The sequence below is a fragment of the Notolabrus celidotus genome, chromosome 17 (genome assembly GCF_009762535.1).
Source record: "Notolabrus celidotus isolate fNotCel1 chromosome 17, fNotCel1.pri, whole genome shotgun sequence".
In the NCBI taxonomy this organism is placed as follows: domain Eukaryota; kingdom Metazoa; phylum Chordata; class Actinopteri; order Labriformes; family Labridae; genus Notolabrus; species Notolabrus celidotus.
Genome location: NC_048288.1, coordinates 23946164 through 23969733, shown reverse-complemented (window position 1 = coordinate 23969733; position 23570 = coordinate 23946164). Strand labels below are relative to the sequence as shown.

Genomic DNA, 23570 nt, shown 5'->3' with positions numbered 1-23570 from the left:
TCCAGAGATGATTTTCCAGGACATTTCAAGGACATTTTCAATGATGATCAAGCTGGTATGACAGCCTAAATCTAGTTCCTAAATTCTCTAATATGTTCCTTTCAGTGGGAGTGTGCATTGAAAGTCTATGGCTATCCATGAAATCATTTCTTACATGCTTAAAAATGATCACAAATTGATTATAGAATAATGCAACCACAGATGTACAGGAACCTTATTAGTGCTACCAAGTAACAATGATGGCCAACTCTCATCTCAGCTTTCTCTTTTCTCAAAAAATATAAAATTAGCTAAGTAAAAAACAAAAGAGCCAGCAAAGGAATCTGGAAGCTGCATTATTAAAATAAATAAATAATAATAATAATCAGAGGATCAGTGCATAAATTGACCTAAATAGAACTAAATGACAAAAATGGCCACAAATGTTGAATGGGGGATGTGTTTTTTTTTTTACTTTCCCAGGACGCCTGGGAACCCTGGTTTATGACCTATATTGCAGCCAGTCAGCAGGGGGAGCTCTAAATCCTTAGGCTTCACAATTAGTGAACACTTTACAGCTGGATTTTAGCTTCTTGGCAGCTCAATACTCATGAGCTCATGCAACAGCTAGTCACCATCTATCTCAGCTGTTTGTTGCTCGGCAGGAGGCATGAACTGGGTTTATCAAAAGGTGTTAAGCTCAGACAAACACACCGATTCTTAAAATACACCTGACAGATCTGAAAATGGGGAGCAGTGGAGTTGTGACTACAAAATCAAAACAAGCTGAAAGATATTACAGGAGCTGAAAAATTGGTTGATGATTTTCTGTGGATTTATTTCACACATTTCATGAACTGTTAATCAAAAATATATATTTGTAAAGCTTTAATATGTCCTGAAATTTGAAACCATGTTGTTCAGTATCCTAACTGCCTCTGATCAGCTGAGTATCATCTGAAACATGGAGTCCGATGTCATTCATGTGCACATGAAGTGTCGGGATGAGACCGGGTATGAATCATAACCTCATGCTGAAGCAAGCAAAAGCCTGAGTAAACAGGAACAAGCTCTACCAGGTGAACTGCCAGTTCTCCCCAGGGGTCTAATAGTTTTAGTGTAAAAGACTCTTTGTGATCAGTCTTCTTGTCTGGCCTTGTTTCACCAACTCTCCGTGCTGCATCTAGCCCACAAGAGCCAGGACAATAATGACTCTTGCAGATTTTCAACCCACTAGCTGACGAAATCAGACGTTCCCACAAGTGCCATTTATGCACATGTAGGCATGTGGATGAGGGGAGTTCCACCCACACACACACAGACACACACAGACGAGTTTCCTCTCACTTTTGAGATTTTAATTCTCTGTTCAGTTAAAATGCAACAAATCATAGCTCAGCTGAACACCACCACATTCAGTGCTACATAACAGCCTCAGTCTTCACCTTAGATCCCCCCTGGCTCCACACACTACCTCCGCCAGCCACTGGGAGCAACACTCCAACCTGCGATTAGTAATTACAAGTACGTCTAGGTGTGTCAGAGCACTGCAGGCAGCTCTGATCTCAGTGGGGATCTCCCATTAAAAATGTTCTAAAACACAGAAGAAGTGTTGTGGATAGCTGTCTAATTGATGATAGAGATCTGTGTAATTCAATCAGTCCTAATGGGAACGCCTGGTGAGGGAGAAACACTTTGATCATGGCGGTTTGAGATACACCTCATCATTCAAAGCAAAAGAAGTCTATCTGATGAAGCAGCGCAGTCAGTGATCGGGCAGAGCGAGACGCTTAAGCACAACATAATGATGTAAATGTGAGACTTTTTTTTTTTACTAATCCTTTTGAGGAAATCCTCTTGTCTCCTGCTGCCCCACTGGGAGTGTTCGGATATGAGGGTCAGCCACAGAACAGCAGCATTACAGCTGATTTGAATGCAAGCCGGTTGAGCTGAGCACATGTTCGTTATAAGCCTGGTCCCTTAGCTGAAGGATGACCTACCTACTGTACTCACAGCATCCACATATACAAGAGCTTTATGTGTTTATTTCTAGGCATTGTGTCTGTTCATAATCAGTGTTAACATACACATGTGTGCTTCTCTGTTTACATGTGGTTTGCTTTTCATTGTTATTTTGTAAATAACTGTGGAGGGAGCTTTTGAATCATAGAAAGTATCATGTTGTATTGTATGATGTCATATCAGGTTGTATCGTATCCCATCATATCTAATCATATAATACCTAGAGCTGTTCATCTGTTAAATTGTTATTATTATAGTTACTTTTTCATTAAATATATAAAAACAACTTTTTTGATTAAATGTTTAATAAATATATATATTTATTTATTTATTTATTATTACAGTTACCTTTTTTCATTAAATATATATTAAAAAAAATGTTTTTATTCTGTTTTTTTTTAATATACCAATATTTTTCTTGCTTCTTTAAAACTATATTTTTTATTAAATATAGATTTATTTATTTTTTCATGTCATCATTTTTGCATTACTTGACTTCAAAGCAGTAATGCATGTACGCTGAGCTGGGAGCCTTGTGACGCATCAGTAACCAACAGCTCCACTCTAAAAGCCAGCTGTTGTACATTTGGGATCCTTTTCTTCTTGAGCCAAAAGATTTGGATCATTCAGAAGAACCTGATTTCTTATCATTAGGAGCACTTATACTGAGGTTGTTTACCTGAGAAAGAAGAAGGATCCAAACCTCTTACATGGACTTGGATTGTGGGGGGCGGGCTGTTGGACTTTCAACTAGTTTTAACACTAACTTCAGTTAATTTTGAACAGAATAAAGGGATTGACTGTTAATGAGGTTGACTTCTTTGTTAATGGATTAACTTTTAATGGTGTTCAACTTTGGATTAACAGTGCCCACCTCTGATAATATCTTACCAAATAGCAATATATTATCAAATTGTTTTGTATGGTGTCAAATTAAATATCAATGAATCCAACTATATACAATCAGTGTATATTTTCATAAAGTATCTTATATAATATAAAATTACAGTCGCATCACACTGTACTGCATATCAAATTAAATTGTAACGTATCGTACTGTTTCATATCATAACGTATCGTATTGTATCGCATCTTATTCCATTGTATCCAACAGTTTTGTACTGAATCGTTCATAAATGGACAGAATATGCAATAACAATCCATCTTCAAATAAGATCTTCAAACTGTGCTGATATAGCTAAAAAGGGACATTGAACCCTTAAGACAACAATAAATTCCCTAATTTCTCTATAAGTTTTGTATTTTCTTTGGTGCTATAATATATGGCTGTGTGTTTGTTAATGAATTCATGAAATTATACGAGATAAAACGTAGTCATCTTTTGAAATTGGGTAATGACCAGAAATGCATCCCAGTTAAATTGTTTGTAAATTGTAGATATAAATTAACTTACTGATAATTTGTTTTAATTTGTATATTCTGTCCCTCATTGCAGTGGTTCCCAAAGTGCGTGTTGGGACCCCTTGGGCGATTGTGGGAGACTAATTGGGGGTCGCAAGATAACTTCTTAAAAAACAATACAAACTTAGAATGATCTAAAATTGCATAGTTTATGCATTGTTGAAAAATATCTACAAAAATTGAAGCTAAATGGAAAACGTCATCAATTTTCTTCTTTACTTTGTTGCCGTGTGAGAAAATGATGCTGCTTCCAGTCTTTATTAATTTACAAAGAAATATGAAGGTTATTGGATTGGCCCGTCACTTCTTGTATGCAGCTGTGAGCAACATTTAAGGACCTCAGGACGATGGGGGTCGCCAGTCTCTGGTGGTCTTATTTTGGGGGTTGCAGACTAAAAGGTTTATGGAGTTCCTGTCTTATTGTACTATCAGTACCAGAAGCACAAAGTTACATTTTTTTCTTTGTTCAAACATGTTAAGGAGTTAACACAGAATATAAACCAGAACATTAGAACCACAGTTTGATTCAATTTCCCACCATCTTTCTTACAAACCTATCCTCCTCATAGCAGCATGCTTTATATATAAAGTAACAGAATTCTACATTCTGGGCATATTTCCTCTTTGTATCTACTTCTATGTTTAATTGGTTCCTCTCCAGTAAAAGAACAGGTCGAGCTACACAGCGTGTAACATAAAAATCCCATCCCCGGTTGTTATTTCACAATTGGAGCTGAAGAAAAACACGAAATTATGCACTAACACAAACCGGAGCGGAGTTTTTGACTGACAGCTGAAAAGAACACCTATATTTGGAGGTTGACATTTTGCATAATTACCTTTCTACTGAACCTCATCGAAAACAGACGTGCCCCGACAAAGGCATAAACTTGCTTGTGAGAAGACAGGCGGCGGTTCCCCAGTGAGTGCACCATCCCAGAATAAATGTATAAATTGGATGTTCATCTTTCACCTCATCGTGGATTCGTGCCTTACCTGTTAAAGTGTTCTCTGTATTCCTTCGCCACCCTCTGAATCAGGGTCTTCAATCTAAAAGTAAATGAGAGGAGAGTGAAATACCACATGAGTCGATGGAGCCTAACCTTTTTTTAGCCAGTGTCTGCAATTTGTGGGAAGGCTCGAACAATAACAACAAGTCTTATCTTTATTTGAAGGCTGTGCCCACTTATTGTGGTAACCATGGGAGTCATTTCTACCAAGCCATGCTTCTTAATTTCAGTGCTCTTTGTACCTGCCACTCTCCTCTGTGGGGTCCTTCTCATCGATGACTGCAATCGCCACCAATTTGCCTGTGGTGTTAGACAGGGATTACAAATCACAATCATGCACACAGAAAGAAGGAGGTGGAGAAGACAATGGCAGGCAGATAAGAGGCTCTGGAGGAGACGAATCACCTCTCGGCAGCAGGGGGAAAGAAAGAGAGATGGAGAGAAAGAGCGCTTTATTCATTCAACCCTCAAACACTGAGCTGGCTCGGGCTTTCTGCTCTGTTTGAACAGGAAACAAGTGGTCACTTTCAGGTTGAAGAGCTATTTCAGCCCCGTTCAAAAACCCAAACCCACCACATGACAAATAGGTCTACTTAAAAACTAAAAGGACTGTTACACAACTTAAAAGCTCTGTGTTTGAGACATGTATGGTTTGAGGCTAGACATCCCTTGTTGTGGGGATGAGAGAGCCAGCCTGCCCCCTGGTGGTCACTGAAGAATTTTGAGGTTATGTAAAAAGAAAGAGGCAGTGTGGTATCACAAAAACTGATGGAGTACATTAAAGATGCATTTCTCATTATTTCAGGAGGGATTCTGACTTTCCTGCTGCTTTGAATGTGTGTTTTGATTCTGTAGAGATGATATAGAGGCTATTTTGAAGTTTTTTGTATTGTAGTTAAACAAATCATCCACTTTCCAACACTCTTTTAATATCTCTCCCCACCACCAAGATAATACAACTATCAGCCTGTAAATCTGTTCCACAGATGTTGTTCTGATTTCATTTTCAGCCACATTTCTTCCCCTTTGTCTATTTTCTTCCCGTCTCTTCACTTTGCCTCATCTAATTTAGAGTTTGAGTCAATTCCTTGATTTTCTATTTAGACATAATCTTCAACTTTTGTGTGCACATGACTTAACTTGAGGGTTACAGAGCACAAAAAAAGTCCCTCCTCTCCGCTCAGTGCATGGAAAATGGATCCCAAAATGAAAAGCCTTTAGAGAGAGTGCTGTTGATTCTGTTTTCACAAATTCACTTCGATTTCAACTCTCTAAACTAACTTGTTTTAACAGACCGACGCCTCAAACTGTGCCGCCTTTGATCAGTCACACACTGTTTATCCAATTACGATGCTTTAGAGACTTTTCTGTGTGCAGAGCTGCCGATGCCGAGCAGCACTTTCTGTATAGACGGGCTTCAAACTGACAGTAAGAAACGACAAAATCTAACCGCTGAGCTTTATTGATCTGAGTAGAGTGTGCATAAAGAGGTGGAATACTCGATCTAATAATAGAATGCACAACTTTCTCTGCACAGAGCATCAATTTACTGCCTTTGAGAGACGGTTAGTGTTTCACTCTTCAGCTCAAATGTGAGAAAGTGTGTACGTACGAGTGAGTGGAGACACGGTTTGAATCGAGAGGAAAGAGACAGTCTTCTGTCTTCTGATGGATTTAACTAGGAAAGCATCCTTTGACCAGAGCTCCAGCTACAACTTTGATTTTTAATTATAAAGTGGTCATGTGGTTGTTTGGATGTGTTGGGAATGGGAAGCTGAATAAACAGGTCGGCTGTTTGCAAACTACTGCTGGTGAAAGTCAAACTATATATATACAAAAACACTATATCTATTCTGTTTTTGAAGGTTTTAACATGAAAAACGTGAAAATTTTGCTTCTGAAGCTAAAAACTAGAAAAATGTTAAAATTTAGCTCCTGACGAAAATAAAAAGATGATAAGTGTTAAAGTTAGCTCCTGATGGAAAAACATGAAATGTGTGAAAATTTTGATTCTGAAATTAAAAAACATGAAAAATTGCAACATTTTGCTTTTGAAGCAAAAAGACGTGAAAAATGTGAAATGTAGCTCCTGACACAAAAAAACATTAAAAAAAGTTATATTTAGCTCCAAATGCACAAAAAAACATGAAAAATGTTAAATTTAGCTCCTGACGGGAAAAACATGAAATGTGTGAAAATTTTGAATCTGAAGTGAGAAAAATGTCAAATGTAGCTCTCGAAGCAAAAAAACATTAAAACAATAAATTTAGCTCCCAATGCAAAAAAAAACGTGAAAAATGTTCAATTTAACTCCTGACAATAAAATAACATGAAAAATGTTAAATTTAACTCCTGATGCGAAAAACATGGAAGATGTGAAAATGTTGCTTTAAGCCCTAAATGCAAGGATCTCGCCTTATGGTTAAATTGCACCCACATAATGGGTGGCCCATGTTTGATTCCAGACTGCAACCCCCTTCCCACATGTCATTCCCCGTCTCTCTCCTGGTTTCCAGCTTTATCCACTGTCCTCTCCTCTCTTATAAGAGGTGTAAAAGCCCAAAAATATATCTCAAGGAAAGAATAAAAGTCATCTGCACAGGTATATCAATATATTCACAAAGAAATATTCAAACTGTCTGAAAATCAGAAGGACCTTTAAGTTAAGGTGATTAAATTAAGGTGAATGATGAATTTGTCATTTGGTTGGTAGGTAACTTTTTGACAATCCTTTCAGTGATTACAAAAGAATATAGAAGAAAAAAAAAATCTGTTTATCTCAAATATGAGGTTAGCTGTATTGCTTCCTCTTTCAGCTTATCCAATTAATTGATAAGTCCCTGCTACTGAAACAAAGATTACCAAACAGATGGTTTCAGAATGATTTGAGAAAAAAAGGTCAAATTTCCTTTTCTAACTTATCTATGTCAGTGAATTCAATATCCTTGGGTTGTAAAAAAGGGACATGACATTTGGGGACATTTTTCTTAATTTTTGATATTTCCAAGGCCAAAAAAACTCTGTTTGGTTATTAGAGAGGCTTTCAACCATGGCAATAAACTAGTAATACTTCAACTAATAATAAGTTGAGGCCTGTTTTATGTCTAAATCTGTGAGCAAAGTGGTCGAGTTGAACGATGATAACGTCTGGAAATAAACACAGAGAAGACAAGAGGAAAATAGTGTTTGGTTTTTACCATCTGACTCTCATAAAGCTCCTTTTGTTACTCTGGATAAATAAAATCCAGCACGTCGCCTCTTTTAAATACTTTGGTATAAAGATCACCACTTGGATGTCCTGGAAAGACCACATTGAATTTGTTAGCAAAAAATATAAAACAGAGAATTTATTTCCTCTGCTGGAAGATCTGTTGGGGGAAAACAACTAATTCTTGTTTTGCTTCGCTTTTTTTGTTTGTTAGTTGGTTTGTTTCTGGTTTTAACTTTTGTGATTATTTTCCTTTTGAAAGTTATATTGTCAGGCATTTTTGCCTTTATTGATAGGACAGCTGAAGAGAGACAGTAAATGTAAGGAGTAGAGAGTGGGGGAAGACATGCAGAAAATGGCAGCAAATGGTAAGAGGACTATAGCCTCTATACATGGGGCGCACAAGCGTTATACAGTGCTGTCACACCGTATGGTACATATATCTGTCTGCTACTGTTAAATATAAACTGCTCCACCAGATACAAAATATGCTCAAAGACTGTAGCTTAGCCTCACAGCACCAATTTCTAACACTTTTCTCCTTCATAAGGTCTTGATCCGACACTTACAGAAAACAGTGGTATACTATATAGTATATATATATGTGGAGTGCTGATTCCCTTGCAAAGCCTCTTTAACTTCAAAGGCAACATGTGACAAGCGGCAAGGGGGTGGCATGAGTCTCAGGGAATTGGTTGTGGGCAGTATATCAGAGTTACTGTAGGCTGAGCTCAGCTACTGTATGGGTGGCTGGCAGGGTGGCGATAACAGAGGATTTTTAAAAGGAGCTACACATCTACATAGAAACCACACATTACAGTCATGACTTAAGAACACAGTTTAAAGGTGTCATATCATGCATAATCGACTTTTTAATGGTTCTCTACCTGAAATATGTGTCCCTGGCATGTCTACAAACCCCCCGAAAATAAAAAAAATCCATTCTGCCCCTGTTCTGTTCGGAAGCCAGAGCTCAGAGCTTGTTCAGCCCATAGACTGTATAAAATACAACTCAACTCCTCCACCGTTTTTCATTACCTGCACACATGTGTGCTAACAAGGAGCTTAGGAGGGAGGTATGCTAGTTGTAGGCTGTCTTAATAAACACAAAGGTCGGTTTTACTCCCCACGTCTGCAGATTTGAAGATCTAGTGGATGATTTTTATTTTTCATGGATAAGTGCTAGCGCTAGTTAGTATAGCCACATAGCTACATGTTCGTAGCTGTGTACCAAGACACACGTCGACATACTGACAAACAAAACAACAAGAAACACTAAATCTGTGACCAAGGTCCTGCAGCAGGCGCCTCTCCATCAGGATCAGATTCTGGATCAAATTCAGAGGGTTGAAGTAACGCGGGTCTGTGAGCAGCCGTGTATATTCAGCCAACATGTAAACATTAGATCAACGTGCTGGAGAGCCGAGGGCACATCCACTTCCTGAGGGGGCGTGGTCAGAGAGCTCATTTTCATTTAAAGGCACAGACACAGAAAACAGCCTGTTCTGAGCAGGGCTGAAAAAGAGGGGTTTACAGGCATACCAAAATCTGATTTCAAAGTGTTTTTTTGAGCAATAAACTTTAAAGACATGTTTTGGGGACCTCTTAGACCAAAACAATTTGATGAAAAAGAGCTTAATATGTCACCTTTAAAAATGTTCCACTTTGGGAGCCTGGTAGCAATAGACTACCTCTTAAATACCGGTGCTACCTATACTACAGATTTTACGGTAATTGGAAATATATTCAATACTTAAAAATAGAATCTTTTGCAGCTTCAAATATGTTGCACTTATACACTTATAAATTGATTTTTTTTTTAAATCAACCAGCATGATCAGGTAGACTTCTTTGAGTATTTTGCATAAAGGAAATGAAAATGGAAAAAAATATTTGAATATGTAAAAAAAAAAAAAATCTCTCAGGAGAGAAAATGAAATTATGGATGAGAGATTGTCAGCACACGCCACCTGTTTCTCCGAGCTCATACAGAGTGAATCCATCAATCTGCAGGTATCCTTGGAAGCGCTCCTTGTTCACCCACGATGACAAACTGGCGTCTTCGTACTCTGCAACACAAAGAGACGAAATCTTTCAGAGACAGACGCACAAAAAAAAACCTATTGACATTCAGCTCACAGTCTGTCTATATTAACGGCAAAGCAGAGGAGCGTATTGATGCCCGGATTGTGAGGAGAGCAGCGTGTTTACCACCTGTTTGCTGTCTGGGGAATAAAAGAGCGAAACACAAGCTGTGCATTCTGAGACAAAGGTCAGTTAAACAATGATCGGAAATTGTTTCGATGGAGGAATACGGCTCGGAGGAGAAGTCAGGGAGGTTATCTTGGGTCAGAAGCAACTAAATGTGTTCAATCTAATAATAAATAAGTAAAAAGTATCTGTTTGGCTGACAAGAAACCACATGAAATGCTTCTTCAGGCCGGGTTCTCCTAATTAAGTGCGCTGTAAAAGATGAATTTGCTCCTTCCCTAATTAAGTGTTCGTGTAGAAAATTAAAGCAGTGTATTTTCATTCACAGTGGATGCTGTTTTCCTGTTTTTGCTGGCTCACTTGACCTCATTTTCACAACCATAAAGCCTTTCTGTCTCCATAAAAACACATTTGGTTTGTAAATGACTCTCCAACACGTACGTACATTCATTTTCGGGAACGCAGTTTTTGGCAGATTTTCACACATTTGGAACGGATGCATTATTCAACAGATGCATTAGTGCAAAAAAGAAAAAAAAAAATGATGAAGTGCAACAAATAAATAAAAAATAAGCCAAAGTAAAATAACGGATGGCTTGCCGAATGCGAGCCACATGTTGTTGCTACCCGAACATCTGGAGGCAACATGCAAACAGGGGAAGCGGTGCCCATCCCCTGGGGGTATAAATAGCGTGGCTGCTGAAACGGGCGCTGTTTTCTCCGGCTGAGAGAGGCTACAGGATGCTCATAATTGATGTCAAATGGGCCTGAGACCTCATTATGACATGTTAATAAGTTATCATGACCTTTCTGCTAGCATTGCAATAATTACAAGAGCACTGATGATTTGAACATGGTTTCAAACTGCAGGGTGCTGGAGGCATCAGACCCAACATGACAAGCTGAAATCTAAGCATGCTTTTAAACTCCACCCAAGGTTGTAGCTCATATTGATATTAGAGAAAATGACCTTAATGTAGTGTACCCCATTTCTGCTGCCGTTCAAAGGCGGAGGAGCGTTATTGTTAAAGCTGCTGAGTCAGGAAATCTGGTAGACATTCCTAAGTGTTCTTTCCGTGGATGTTTTGGCTTTATAGACAGCGCACAGCTGCCCAGAGAGAGCTGACAGCCCCCGTGCCGGGATCGTACAGCCCAGATGAGGCTCTATGCTGAATGAACCCCCTTCACCTTGAAACAAATTAGTGCTGCAAGCTTCCCAGGCGGCAACACTGCAATCTCCATACAGCCCTACAGGAGCCTGTCAGCCCAGGGTTCACACAGCGGGAGACGAGAGGGAGAAAGACAAGGGGCAGGAGGGGAGATAGAATCAGACGCGGGGGTGGAGTAAGGATGATCCCCATGTCAGAGTTTTTTGAGCGGAGAAAAGAGGCAGCGCTGACACATTTCAAGGATGAAGGTTAATCGTGCAGAAGACCTCCAAGACAATGCAAATATATCTGAAACAAAGCAGGAGGGGAGAGGCAGAGAAAGAGGAGACGAGTCATATCTTCACAGATAATGCAAACCGGCTAAGACAGAGCACTAATGTATTTAACAGTGAGGGAAAGCTGAGTGGAATGACAGCACCAGTCAGGCTTTCTCAGAAGATTAACTATAAAAATGCTTTGGAAAGCTGCCAAAAAGCACAACCAAAAAGTAACAGCAAGGGACGGGAACCACGTCAAGATTTGTGCCATTCACTGATGGAATAAGCTTCTTTATTAAGAAGGAAGCAGACTGACGAGGCAGTATTCATATGGAATTTAAAATTAAATAACATTAAAAGACATGGCTTTGGGGTTGCATTGCGGTCAGATTGCAAGAGAGTTGGTCTGACATCATGGCCATGAACAAAGGCGTTGAAAGAGGACCCTCAAAGTTGCTACAGGTTATCCCCTGGAGACCAGAACAGTCAATATACAACAAAATGTCATCTCTCTAGAGGAAGAGCCATGGGAACACCGAAGTCAGCAGGGTTCATCCTTGGGGGACCGCGAGTGCTCTCACAACATTTCATGGTTGCTAACACAAGGCGTTACCAAAGTGGGGTTGTCATATTATAGTATGTTGCTAATTCATGGCATGCAACTGTGTGTATGCCAGGTATTTTCAGATGTACAGTATATTAAGCTTGTATGACGCTGCACAGAATATCAACACTTTTAAAGGAAAACCCAGACATACCTTTTCAGTCTCAGTTTTAACTGAGTATAATTCCATCTTACTTTATTTAGTTATTATCTAGAAAAAATGTTCAAATTATTATAGATACATATATATTATTTAAACAGTTTATTTTTATTTTTATTTATTAATTTATTTATTCTGGATTATTTAATTATTTAATTAGGTTTTAATTAGATCTTATCCTCTTATTCCAGTGATTTTTTTTTTACAGATTACCTCTCGGCATTTTAATATTTTATTCTGTTTTAATTGGTGTATTTATTTTTAGTGTAGCATCTTACTTTCTTCAATGGTTTAATTTTTGTGTTTTATTGTTTTACTGATTTATTTTGGTGAGTCTAATTTCCTATCTTGAGTTTTAACGTCTTATTTTACCTCTAGTGATTCCCCAATAAGATGTCATGATAGAGTTTCCCTCAGTCATTCAGCAACTTCCATTTTTTACTTTTTATTTTTATTTTTTAAAATATATTTATCATGTTCTTAAAGCTAGGGTTGGTAGCCTCGGTAAACCAGCATGAATTTGAATGTAGCTTTTCCTCATGACTCCGTCTAACCCCTCCCCTCCTCCCTCGGAGCTCCTCCAAAACGACGCCCCCCCGCTCACATGCACGAACGCCGCTGATTCTTGACCATATGATCGTGACTGATTCAAAACCGGTCCTCACCAAAACATTATCATGGTGAAAGTTAAAAACACAAACAAACATGGCTTCTGTTAGTACTCACAACTATCATGCTAGCATTATCCAGTTGTACTGGTGACACGATATCAGGAGAAAAGTTATAACACATATATAATACTGTAACAGCTCTCCTGTTTGTTAAACCTGTTCAGTGTAGATGCTCTTAATTCCTACAGTGTTGACGGTCAGTGAAGGCATCAGGAGAGGTGTAGAGTGTGGGAGTGGGAGAGAGGAGAGGAGAAGTTTTTCATTCATTCAAACATTGATTGTTGTTTAGTTGGTTGGCGTGATCACGGCTGACAGTGACCGGTTATTAAAGCTCAACGTGTTCACGAATCGGCTCGTCATCACTACAGCGTCCGGACGGACGCTACAATAAATATATATTTTCTGTAGGACTTACTGAACGTCATTAATTATTCTGCTTGTTGGTGAGAGCTTTTTAGACTCTGATCCGGACTACAGTCCTGAGCAAAGCACCTCATCAGGTCAGAGGGGACAGGCCCGAGGACGAGTGAGAGGGGCAGTAAATAGAGTCAGGGGAAGTAGAGGCAGGAGACGGGGACTCGGAGGAGTACACGCCGGGGAAATGTAAATCTGATTACCAACCCCAGCTTTAACCCTCTTAGCATATGGGTTTGGGGGTAGGGCTGGGGCTTGGTTTTGGGATGCTGGGGTCGTTTTTTGTATTTTGTATTAATCATTTTTTATAACTCAATTTATTATTTCTAGATACAGCACTTTGTGTTACAATATTATTGTATGAAAATTGCTTCACAAATTCTGGTTTATTGATTGATTATTGATTGACGCGGGAGCTCACCAGTCATATTCAACATCCCAAAACACATTGTAGCTTTTCAAGCTCTTCTACAGTAGTGTAGCTCTGCAGCCTGCTATAAGCAGTCCAAATATAAAAATATTTTCAAATAACTACATAGACGTTAAAATAATCAACTTTTGTGTTCGTTGTTGAATTCTGTATACGGCCGACAGGCATGTGAGCTTAGCCATAATCACCGCCTCTGCCATCAGTGTTGGAATGTGTGTGTACAAGAATCTGACATGTAGTGTGGTCTGACTTCACTGAATAAAACTAGAATAAAAACTCTCACTGTTTACTATGTTTCTGAATATGGTTAATTTTCCTAAAAACATTCAGCTAGAGCAGCTCAAGGAATTCTGGGTGATGAGAAAATAAAACACCCTTACATGGTTCTTCATAAAGCTAAAGTTCAAAACACTTGCCAACAAGCGGCAGCAGCTGCTGTCAGCAGTGATAAATTTCTTGGTTATGGTACGTGCTAAAACAGTGCAATGGTGGTAAAAAATTACAGAGTGCGATGTAATGTGTGGTGGGATACGCAACCGATTAGGAACATAAGCTACAGCTCATTCCAAACCAACTGAGGCTGTGGCAGAACTGAATTAGGATGAGGTACATTACATCAGATTTTAATTTGTAAATGAAAAGCTTGTTATATCTTCAGAAGACATTGTCTTGTTTTCAAAACATGGCTGTTTTTACTCCATTTCTGCTTTTTGATGGAGATACTTTCAAGAAAATTGCGTAAAATTTAGGCCCAACTGAAATATTAAAACTTTGTAACTGGATCATGACAGAGTGAGGGAATTAACTTTGTTGGAAATATGGTGATTAGTTCTCACCACTTATTGCACTTTCCATCATCACATCATCGGCACAGACCTACTCCCCTATGCCAATTCAAATTAGCCCTGAAGTGAATACTGTCCATGTGTGCCGTCACTAAGTGTCATAGGTGTGTTATCACCTTTCCAGGTGTGATCTCATCTTGTCATCACATTCATGGACTGTTAATCTGACTGTCATTCAAGCGCTCCCAATAAACCTATGCAAATAGCCTTCTCTCACATCTGGCTGCTTTATCTACCTTCCCATACAAGGAGTGACGAGGCCAGGCCGTACACCACGCTAATAAAAAGGCTGAGGCTGCCCTTGGAGTATTTACTAATGTGTATTAACACACACTAAAATGTGTTTCAAAGCTAATTCCTAACGAGTGAAGCATCTGCAAAAAAAACAGTGTGCAGACGAACACACCTCTGAGCACACACAATGATCAAAACCATTTAGCCCTTGAAGCACAATAGCAGAGCAGACCTGTACTGCAGTTTGAAAGTGAGGATTTCAGCTATTAAATATGCATAAGCCTCTGTGCTGGACTATATTTTAGCAGAGCTCTTCAAAAGGGATGCTGCTGTTTGTGATATGCAGTAAACCAATCAAAGCCCAACATCAAGACATCAGATATTATTCTACACAAAGCAAAGAGGCTGTATTTGGATGGAGTGGCTTTGCCTGGTGGCATTTTTGCTTTAAAAGACACAAAAAGTTAGATCTGTAATTGAGGACTGGGTTCTGATCAGTGGTTTGAATCCTCACAACATCAAGTGAAAAAAGGGTGTTTGATAAAAGCTCATTGATGAGTTTGTATCTCTTTGTGAAATGAATACTGATGCTGCTTTGTGACCTAAAAAAGCAAAACAGACTATCAGCAGGACAATTGAGGATTTCTATATAGTTATTTTTTAATGCTTGCAGACGCTGCAGCAGGGTAGGTGTCAGACAAAGCACTTAGCTGCCGAAACAGTCTCTTATTTTACATATTTCATGGCAAGGACTCACACGAAGTGATGTGTTTGGATGAGATTTTTTTTTCTGGAAAAAATCTACTTTTACATGTACAAGGCAAGACCAAGAGAAAAAAGGTGCTGCTTTGTCCATAGGGGGGCGCCAAAATCAATGCAAAGTGAAAGTCCCTCACAGGAGCTTTAAGGCTGCTGTAATATTCAAGGATTGCTCTTTGAAAGATATATTCAGATGGCTGGGTTTAATTCTTGGTTCTGATCAAGCAGCAACCTCTGGTCTCAAAATATGAGCCCATGCAGAAGTGTTGTAAACTGCAATTCACAGAGCGTCCGCTTGAAGGCATGTTTACAGCCTGGTTCAAAAAAGGGCTTTGGTCTGAGAAGCTAATTTCTCTATCGGCACACACTGTTCGGGGGGTGAATTTTTTACTAACGCATCAGTTCAGAAGATATTAAGATTACAAGTTTTGCCCAAATAAGGACATGACTGACTTGACTGACATTTCCAATATGGCTCCCGGAGACGATTGGCTTCAAAACAGCGCTCAGGAACAGATGGGTGACATCACGGATACTACGTCCATTATTTATACAGTCTATGGTTGGTACATGTAGGTACAGCCTATTAGAGATTGTCTTTTTAAGTTGTGGTCATTAGAAGTGAGCCATCTTAGGTGAGGGAGAAAAAAAAAAGGTGTGTGTGCAGAAAACATCTTCAGCAGATTATTGATTTATGTGTCTCTTCATTTTGGTTTGAAATCTGATATTTCTCCACTTGTAGTTCAAACTGTACGTTATGATCGTACAGCAAACTCCAAAAGGATTATGGATGAAAGGCTACACTGAAAAGTCACGGATACTAGGTCCATTATTTATACAGTCTATGTTTCTGATTGGTTAATCACAGCATTCTACAGTCTGTTATTTCTGTATAACAGACTCCTACTATGAAGAACAGACCGTTACCAGAGCTGCAGCTCTGCACACAGACTCTTGAGGGCTTTTTCTAATCATAACAATCCTCAGACAAAAGTCTGGTAGATTTAATATCGGCCCATTTAATGTGATGATTATAAAGGAGAAAAAGCAGAAGATATTAAAAAACACAAAGAAGAAGACAAAGAAGAGGACTAAATTGAGAAAGACATGTTGTGTAAAAACCCTGCAAACACAGTATGGGCTGTAGCAGTGAATAGAGATGGGTTGGTTTAAAAGAAAATGGCAACAGACCGGCAACTTTAGGTGCCATGTGTAGGGATTTGTGCAGTCTTACTCAGCCAGCCTCACTTCATCAATTGAAAGAGACGTCCCAGAGTTGAACAATACTTTGAAAGCAGTTTCAACCAAAGAGTCAAAGGGACGTCATAATTTAGTCAATGAATAAAATAAATTTTGTATTATTAATTGTGTCAAATTACTGATTTGTTAAGTATGCATCTGTGTAAAGTCAGATTATGTAGGTAGTAGTAAGAACTCTCCTTTGGGTACATCATGTGTAACAACCTACTTGTTGTGCATTATTCCTCTTTTGAAGTGCCTGTACCATAAGCTGTATAAAAAGATGTACAACTTCACAGCCCCTCAAAAGTGAAGCCATAGCCCCCCTGGTGACTGGCTGTTCTATCGTTCATAAGTCCCACCTCCTCCATGTTAACAGATGGAATATGGATCAAACTTTAACATTTATTTATATACTTGTCCAATAAACCATTGTGGGGGGTGTTTTGGCTTCACTTTTGTACAATGGGGTGGAGATGTGTCATCCATCTTTCAATACAGTCAACTGTCTAAATAAATACCAAAGTCATAAAACTGTCCCAGGCAGCTGATGCAAATCCGTCTCTAATGTTTAGCCAAACAGATCATCATGCAAAGTGAGTGACACAAAAAAAGCCACAAGGTATCTCAGCCTCATTTTTCCCTGAATTCAACATCCAGTAAGTGGATTTTCAGCAAGAAGAGTCCTCCGAGGAGTTCTTCTCAGCCCAGCTGGAGGGAAACCAGCTGCAGAGGACCACAGGTGGCAAAAAACAGGAACAGGCAAACGGCTCCCTCTAATGCAGAGTGGGGAATGTTTTTTTTGCTTTGATTGTAGGTAAGTGCTCAATGAGATGCAATCGAACCACTTTGATCAATTTTTACTTCATAGACCCGTGTCTTTAATCATTTCCTGAAGTTTCAAAAGGAGAGAGGGAGAGAAATCAACCATGTGAGAGAGGAAGGATACAACATGTTATTTTGCCATGCTGCTCACCTTCCCGGTCCTTGACGAGCTTAATACCCTGTCACCATGGCAATGCCAGACATCCGCCGCATCCTCCGCATCAAGGTCCTGGAGGACTCTGCTGAGTGTGGAGTTTTTGTCATCAACGTGAGCTGCGGTGAGCCACTACTGCTGCGATTCTGGGGTAGGAAGCCCCCTTTTCGAAACAGCCAGGTGGAGCAGACAGATGTGAACTCCCAGGGGCCGGCAGAGATGGGTTTTATTCTGCGAGCACTGCACCGTGCACCAAACCTGCCCAACAGCCACTACTGGGGACCGTTTGTGTTTGCATTGTGCCTCGATGCTCTTCACTTCCGCTACCGCCTCCCATCTGAGGCTCTCAGCGGCAGCGAAATACAAGAAATCATGGAGGAATGTGGTGAGCTCACGTTGTTGCGGTGAGCAGCTCCAGCAAAAAGCAGCTCTTATGTCAGTCCTGATGTTTTTCCAGAGACTTGACGTCTGCTCTAGTGATTCATCTTGGCTTGTAATGACTGTATATACTGTACCAGCTCTACACTCGTTTCCTCAGTATAAACTGTGGTCTCTCACGCCCATCCAAACCCGGGCCTGCTATGTTATGCATGTCCGCCCAAAGACAAACCACCACAACATCACTGCACTCGCCGCACACACAATAGTGGGCAGAGCCCCGGGTGCTTTATGATGGGCCAGGCACACCATAACTCAGTGTGGTGAGGAAGATGAAAGAGGGACGGGGAAACTGGAGGAACACAGCCAGAGAAAACAAGGACTGCAGGGAAGGACGAGGAGCTGGATACAGACAGCTCCCTACTGGCATCTTAAATAATGTCTCTTGTCTTTATAGGGACAAACTACCAGGACGACAGCGCATGGAGACAGGGTAACAAAACACTCACCATCGTAGGTAAAGTAGCCTCCGTCCTTAAAGACAACAACCGCAGGAAGCTCTGGCAAAGTGACAGACTGTTGAAAAGACAAAAGATGCATCTTAAACTTCTTACTTTTGAATGTATTAACCTGAAAAATGTAGCACAAACTTTTTCTTAACAGCAGACTGTAACTTTTTCTGAATGCTGCAAAGATAACATGCAGACCTGGTATTTGTAAACGCACTCATGGGACGATTTGTATACTGTATAAAAAGATGGACGACATGTCAGCTCTAAAAAGTGAAGCCAAGCATTTAAAGTTCCCCTTGGTGACTTGCTGTATTATGGGTCGTTAGGCACGCCTCTTCCATGTTAACAGATGGGACATGAATCCAACTTTAAAATCAAACTACAGGTCAAATAATTTTTTCTCAAAAGGTAGTTTCTGCCAAGACAGTCAGTCATCATCACGCTGATGTATGTTTAAGTTTAAAATTTTCTGAGTTTAATTTAGATTAACTATTCGATGCTATAAATTAGTGGGTGTGACCATAGACTGTATAAAATATGGACGTAGTATACGTGACATCACCCATCTGTTTCTGAAGCGCTGTTTTGAGGCCAATCATCGGCGGCAGCCATATTGCTGCTGTCGAGTGATTGTGACGTAAAAAGGCGGGCTTTGAGCCTCCTAGTCAACAGCTACAATGTTCCCGCCTGTCAATCAAGTCAGCTGTGCCTCTCATTGGAAGACTCGTAATCTTAATATCTTCAAAATTGCTGCGTTAGAAAAAGATTCACTGCCCTCACAGTGTGTGCCGATTGAGAAATGAGCTATCCAGACTACACTCGTTTTTTGTACCAGGCTGTAAACATGTTTATTTCTGCTGTAAAGATTGGCTTTTTTGAATTGGTGTGTATGTGGTTTCTGGTACTTTCGGAGCCAGCCTCAAGCGGATCCTCCTCATAATTGAAAGCTTTGTTGACCAATGCAGTTTATGCAGCGTTCTTCACCAAGTTTACAGAGGACGAATGGTGAAAGAAAACTTAAAATGTCTAACACAAGAGTCGTCAGCTTCGAAGAGACCAAAAAATTGTAACAATAAACTTCCTGAGGGACCTTTGAGGTCTTATCGTTTAAGTTAAATGTGTATTTTGGTTAACAGAAGAGTTATCAATCAAACAGATCATCCATCAAGACAGCTTCTGCACATGTCTTGACTCCAAAAAAAACAGCACAATAGGCACAGGGCCTGTTGCAGGGGTATTTTGGCTTCACTTTTTTACAACAGGAAGAGCTGGGGCAACGTCATCCATATTTAAATACAGCAAATGCACAATATCTACGCCAACAAATGTCATCAGTCATATTATTTCAGTCTTAAAAACAAGCAAAGGTAGAAACATGCACTTGAAGCAAAACACTCCAGACTATCAATAATTTATGATGACAAAACTGATGCATATTCAAAGAGTTACCTCTGGAAAGACTTCCTCTGAGGCCGAGAAAAAGTATGTGTAGACGATAAGCTCAGAGGCTACATCGTTGTACTTCTCCTAAAATGGAAAACAGGCATGAAAGAGAATTTACATAAAAGCTTTTAGTTAATCAGCGATGATAAGGATGAGTCATTTAAAGCATTAAAGACCTTCTTCTCTGTTAGAAGATGTTTCAACAGGAGCAGACTAGTGCCTCTGTTATTCACACAATACACACTTTAAGCTTGTGTGGTATTCTAAAGAAGCTGAGTGCTCAGAATAAAATCCTGATTCATCTTTGGGTAATATAAACGATGCTCACTTTGAGGGGAGATTCCCCACCAACATACACGAAAAGCACATCGTGTCGTTTCAGCATGTGCTCGAACATCTGCTTGCTGGGAAGCGCCCGCACGGCCGGTCTGAAGAGGAAAATAAAACATAGATGAGTTCATTCAGCATAACAATGGCTCTCTCATGTAGAGACTGATGAAAATGCTCAACAGCTCTGTTTCTCATGTCTGGGCTGGTGGCTCCACCAAGTGGACATTGAACACCTCGCAGCCCTGATTGGTGTGAGAGCCAAGCTTTTGATCAAGCCCTCTGTCACGGATCGAGCTTGATTTCCCTCAAGGAGGAGAAATCTGTCAGGCTTGGTTGATACAGGGGCTTAGACTGGAGCATCAAAAGGTTGAAATCCAGTGAGTGAGGAAAAAAAAATATGGCTGCATTGATAAGCTTGCCTGGACAATTCGTATTTACACCGCATGTTTTTTTCTGTAAAATAAAGGGAACATGCATTTATTCATAAGTTTCAAGTTGTTTCTGTCTGAGGAGGGCAAAGGCTGGGACTTACCCGGCCACTCTGTTGGCAAACTCTACGATGTCATCTTTTGTTCTTGGGCCTTTGTAATTATAGGCAAGATCCCCCTTCAACCTAAGAAGAGACAGTTACAGATAAAAAAAAGTAAAAGGCAGATATTAAAATTTTAAAACACTTAAATAACATTTCACTTTTATGCCCTTGGCTGCTGCCAGTTGAGGACACCAACTATAATATTTATGTGAAACAATATTAAATGGAGATCAGTTGTGTGGCATTGAACTGGATATGGGATTTCTGTTAAAAAATAATATTACAGAAGACATAAGTTAAAAATGTTTGATTATTCCGTAAAAATAAAATGAATTATCATCATCATTATTTGCTGATGTTATCCAATCAGCAACTATTCGATGTAGCACATTCCCAGCAAATTTTTTTTACTTACTGTTCTCTTTCTTTGGTACATATTTTTTAAATGTGGGTAGATATTCGACTTTAGCTACAGAAGAGTCTGATTTTTTTGTGTGGCATGAATTGAAAGAACTGTAACAGAGGAGAATAACCAGACAGAAAGGTGACAACTACTCTTATAACTATGACCTCACTCATTAAAAATGTGTTGTCACAGACACAACTGCAGCTCATTTCTTAAAAACTCCAGAGATATGTGTGAAAACACCAGGTGATGAGAGATACTTTAACATACAGGTCTTGTTACAACCCTCATAGTCACATCTTTGATCTGAACAACTGAACCTTACGACAACTACTGCATGCTTGTTTGTATTGTTGTACAGTTGAATGATAAGGTGATACAATTATTAAATTTACAAGTAGGTGTGCGATAAAGCTGCAGCTTAGTGTATCTTTGAGTGTTTTAGAACACAAAACATTTAAAGCTCCTGTAAGGAACTTTCAGTTGGTGTTGATTTTGGCGCCCCCTTGCGGACAAAGTAACACTTATTAACTCTTTAGGCGTTTTTCGACAGCAGGAACTTTACCCTGGAACTAGGGACTTTACCTCTGAACTACATGCGTTTCGAACCGGAGGAACCAGGGTCTAAATTAAGTTTAGGGGTAGCTAATCTCCCCCCTGAAAAGCCCCTGCTTTGGGGGTAGTACTTTTCAAAGGTCCTGGGACTTTCGGCTGAACGTAACAGTGTTCATGGAGTTCCCACAGTTGTTGAAACACAGAGGGAGTTCCTGGGAATGCATACTAGTTTAGTTATTTATTAAGATTTCAAAATACTATTTAATATAGTTTTTTCTCTCTATACGTCACTGGCCGGATTTGCACAATCGTCCCGGGACTTCAGCCTGCGGTCGAAATGCAGACAACAATGGGGGCACAGGAACCTTTTAGTTCCGGGGAAAATAGTTCTGCGGGCTAAAAGACCCCGGAACTCTTGGTCGAAATGCACCATGTGTTGATTCTTCTGTCTTTTAAAATGTATCACTTATTGTAGAAATTTGCGGTGTACAATGTAAAAAAAAAAAAGGGCTATGTTGAATATTAAAATGTAGAAACAGTCAATCTTGTTGCTGGTGGTCTTGTTTGCTTTTGAAGCTTGTAAAAAGGCATCAGTACTAATTTGGCTCTCTTTTATAATCAACCAAAAGTTCCCTACTGGAGCTTTAAAACTTCAGTTGGACTCTGGAAATTTGTTAGAAGCTTTTTTTCAAAGAAATATTTAAAAATCAACACTAAAATGAAATGTTTGGTCCTTCAAAGCTTGTTTCAAAAAGGTCACTGGACTTGGTTGACCAAGCTGACTGGATCAAGCTTTGAATTACCCTGACCTTGATAACGGAGAACCTGCAGAGACATTTTTGGGGCCCTTTCTGATCCCTTGCAAGACAAGTGCCTGCTTTTATCACTCCTAGTCTATCCCCAACATCCGAGGCTTGCAATATCAATCAGTCTCTTACAAGATGTTGTGATGAAACAGCAAATCCATCAGGAGAAGCTTCTTCAGCACAAAGGTCAACCTAATCTAAATCACTACATCTCCAATGGAGAAGTCAAAACAAACAACAGCCTCTAACTGAGTCCCAGGCAGGTGAAACTGCTTCACCAGGCAGGCTGCATAAAGGATTGCTAAGGTTGCATCATCCCAAAGGGCTTCATGAACTCAGGAGGAAACAGACTCTAAATCAAGTCTCCTTCTGTCACTGAGGGAGAGGCGTCTCGTGTCTTTGATGGCTGTTTCATCACTTCCTTGGCTTGATGTTATGAACCCTGCCGCGATCCTGTGGCACTTTCCTCAAATGAGCTTGATGAAACTAAATGGGGAGCCCATTATGGCAGTGCGCAGACAAATGAACGTGTTTCAAGTAGATGGAGGAAACTGTGCAGCGTGGAAAGATCATTTCTCTCAAGTCAACATGAGCTCTGCTGTTGAGCAGCTGGTGTCTACCTATTAATTTCTTGTAAAATGTCACTTACACTTCAAGGAAAAAGTAATGAGACACATGGGAACATTCTGTTAAGGTTTGTGTTTGATGTTATATCCACTTTTATACTTTGTTGATGAATCAATCACAAGATAATCAATGTGATTCAGGCCATACCTGAGAGAGCTGACGTATAATAAATAGGACAAATTGCTAAAGCTGATTTTAAACACAGTTTACCTCCCAGGCATTGTACAATTATCAATATCCAGCAGGCGATAAGTAATACAATTTACACTCAAAGGTGTGAGAAGAGATGGTCAATTTGTTAAACCTGAAGGAGGGAGCAACAACAATTTGTTCCCTCCTGAATAAGTAATCTAAGGGCATCTCGACAG

At 39.7% G+C, this 23570-nt stretch overlaps 1 protein-coding gene across 1 annotated transcript in view; it reads right to left on the bottom strand.

Moving 5' to 3' along the window:
- Positions 1-23570, bottom strand: part of LOC117828894 (protein disulfide-isomerase TMX3-like) — a 50808-nt gene that overhangs the window by 19921 nt on the left and 7317 nt on the right. The window contains exons 6-12 of the mRNA XM_034706287.1: positions 20809-20889; positions 20275-20374; positions 19953-20030; positions 18501-18567; positions 9612-9710; positions 4676-4733; positions 4420-4473 (exon numbers count right to left, since the gene is read on the bottom strand). Coding sequence (XP_034562178.1) covers positions 4420-4473; positions 4676-4733; positions 9612-9710; positions 18501-18567; positions 19953-20030; positions 20275-20374; positions 20809-20889 — 537 coding nt within the window. The remainder of the gene's footprint in view (positions 1-4419; positions 4474-4675; positions 4734-9611; positions 9711-18500; positions 18568-19952; positions 20031-20274; positions 20375-20808; positions 20890-23570) is intronic.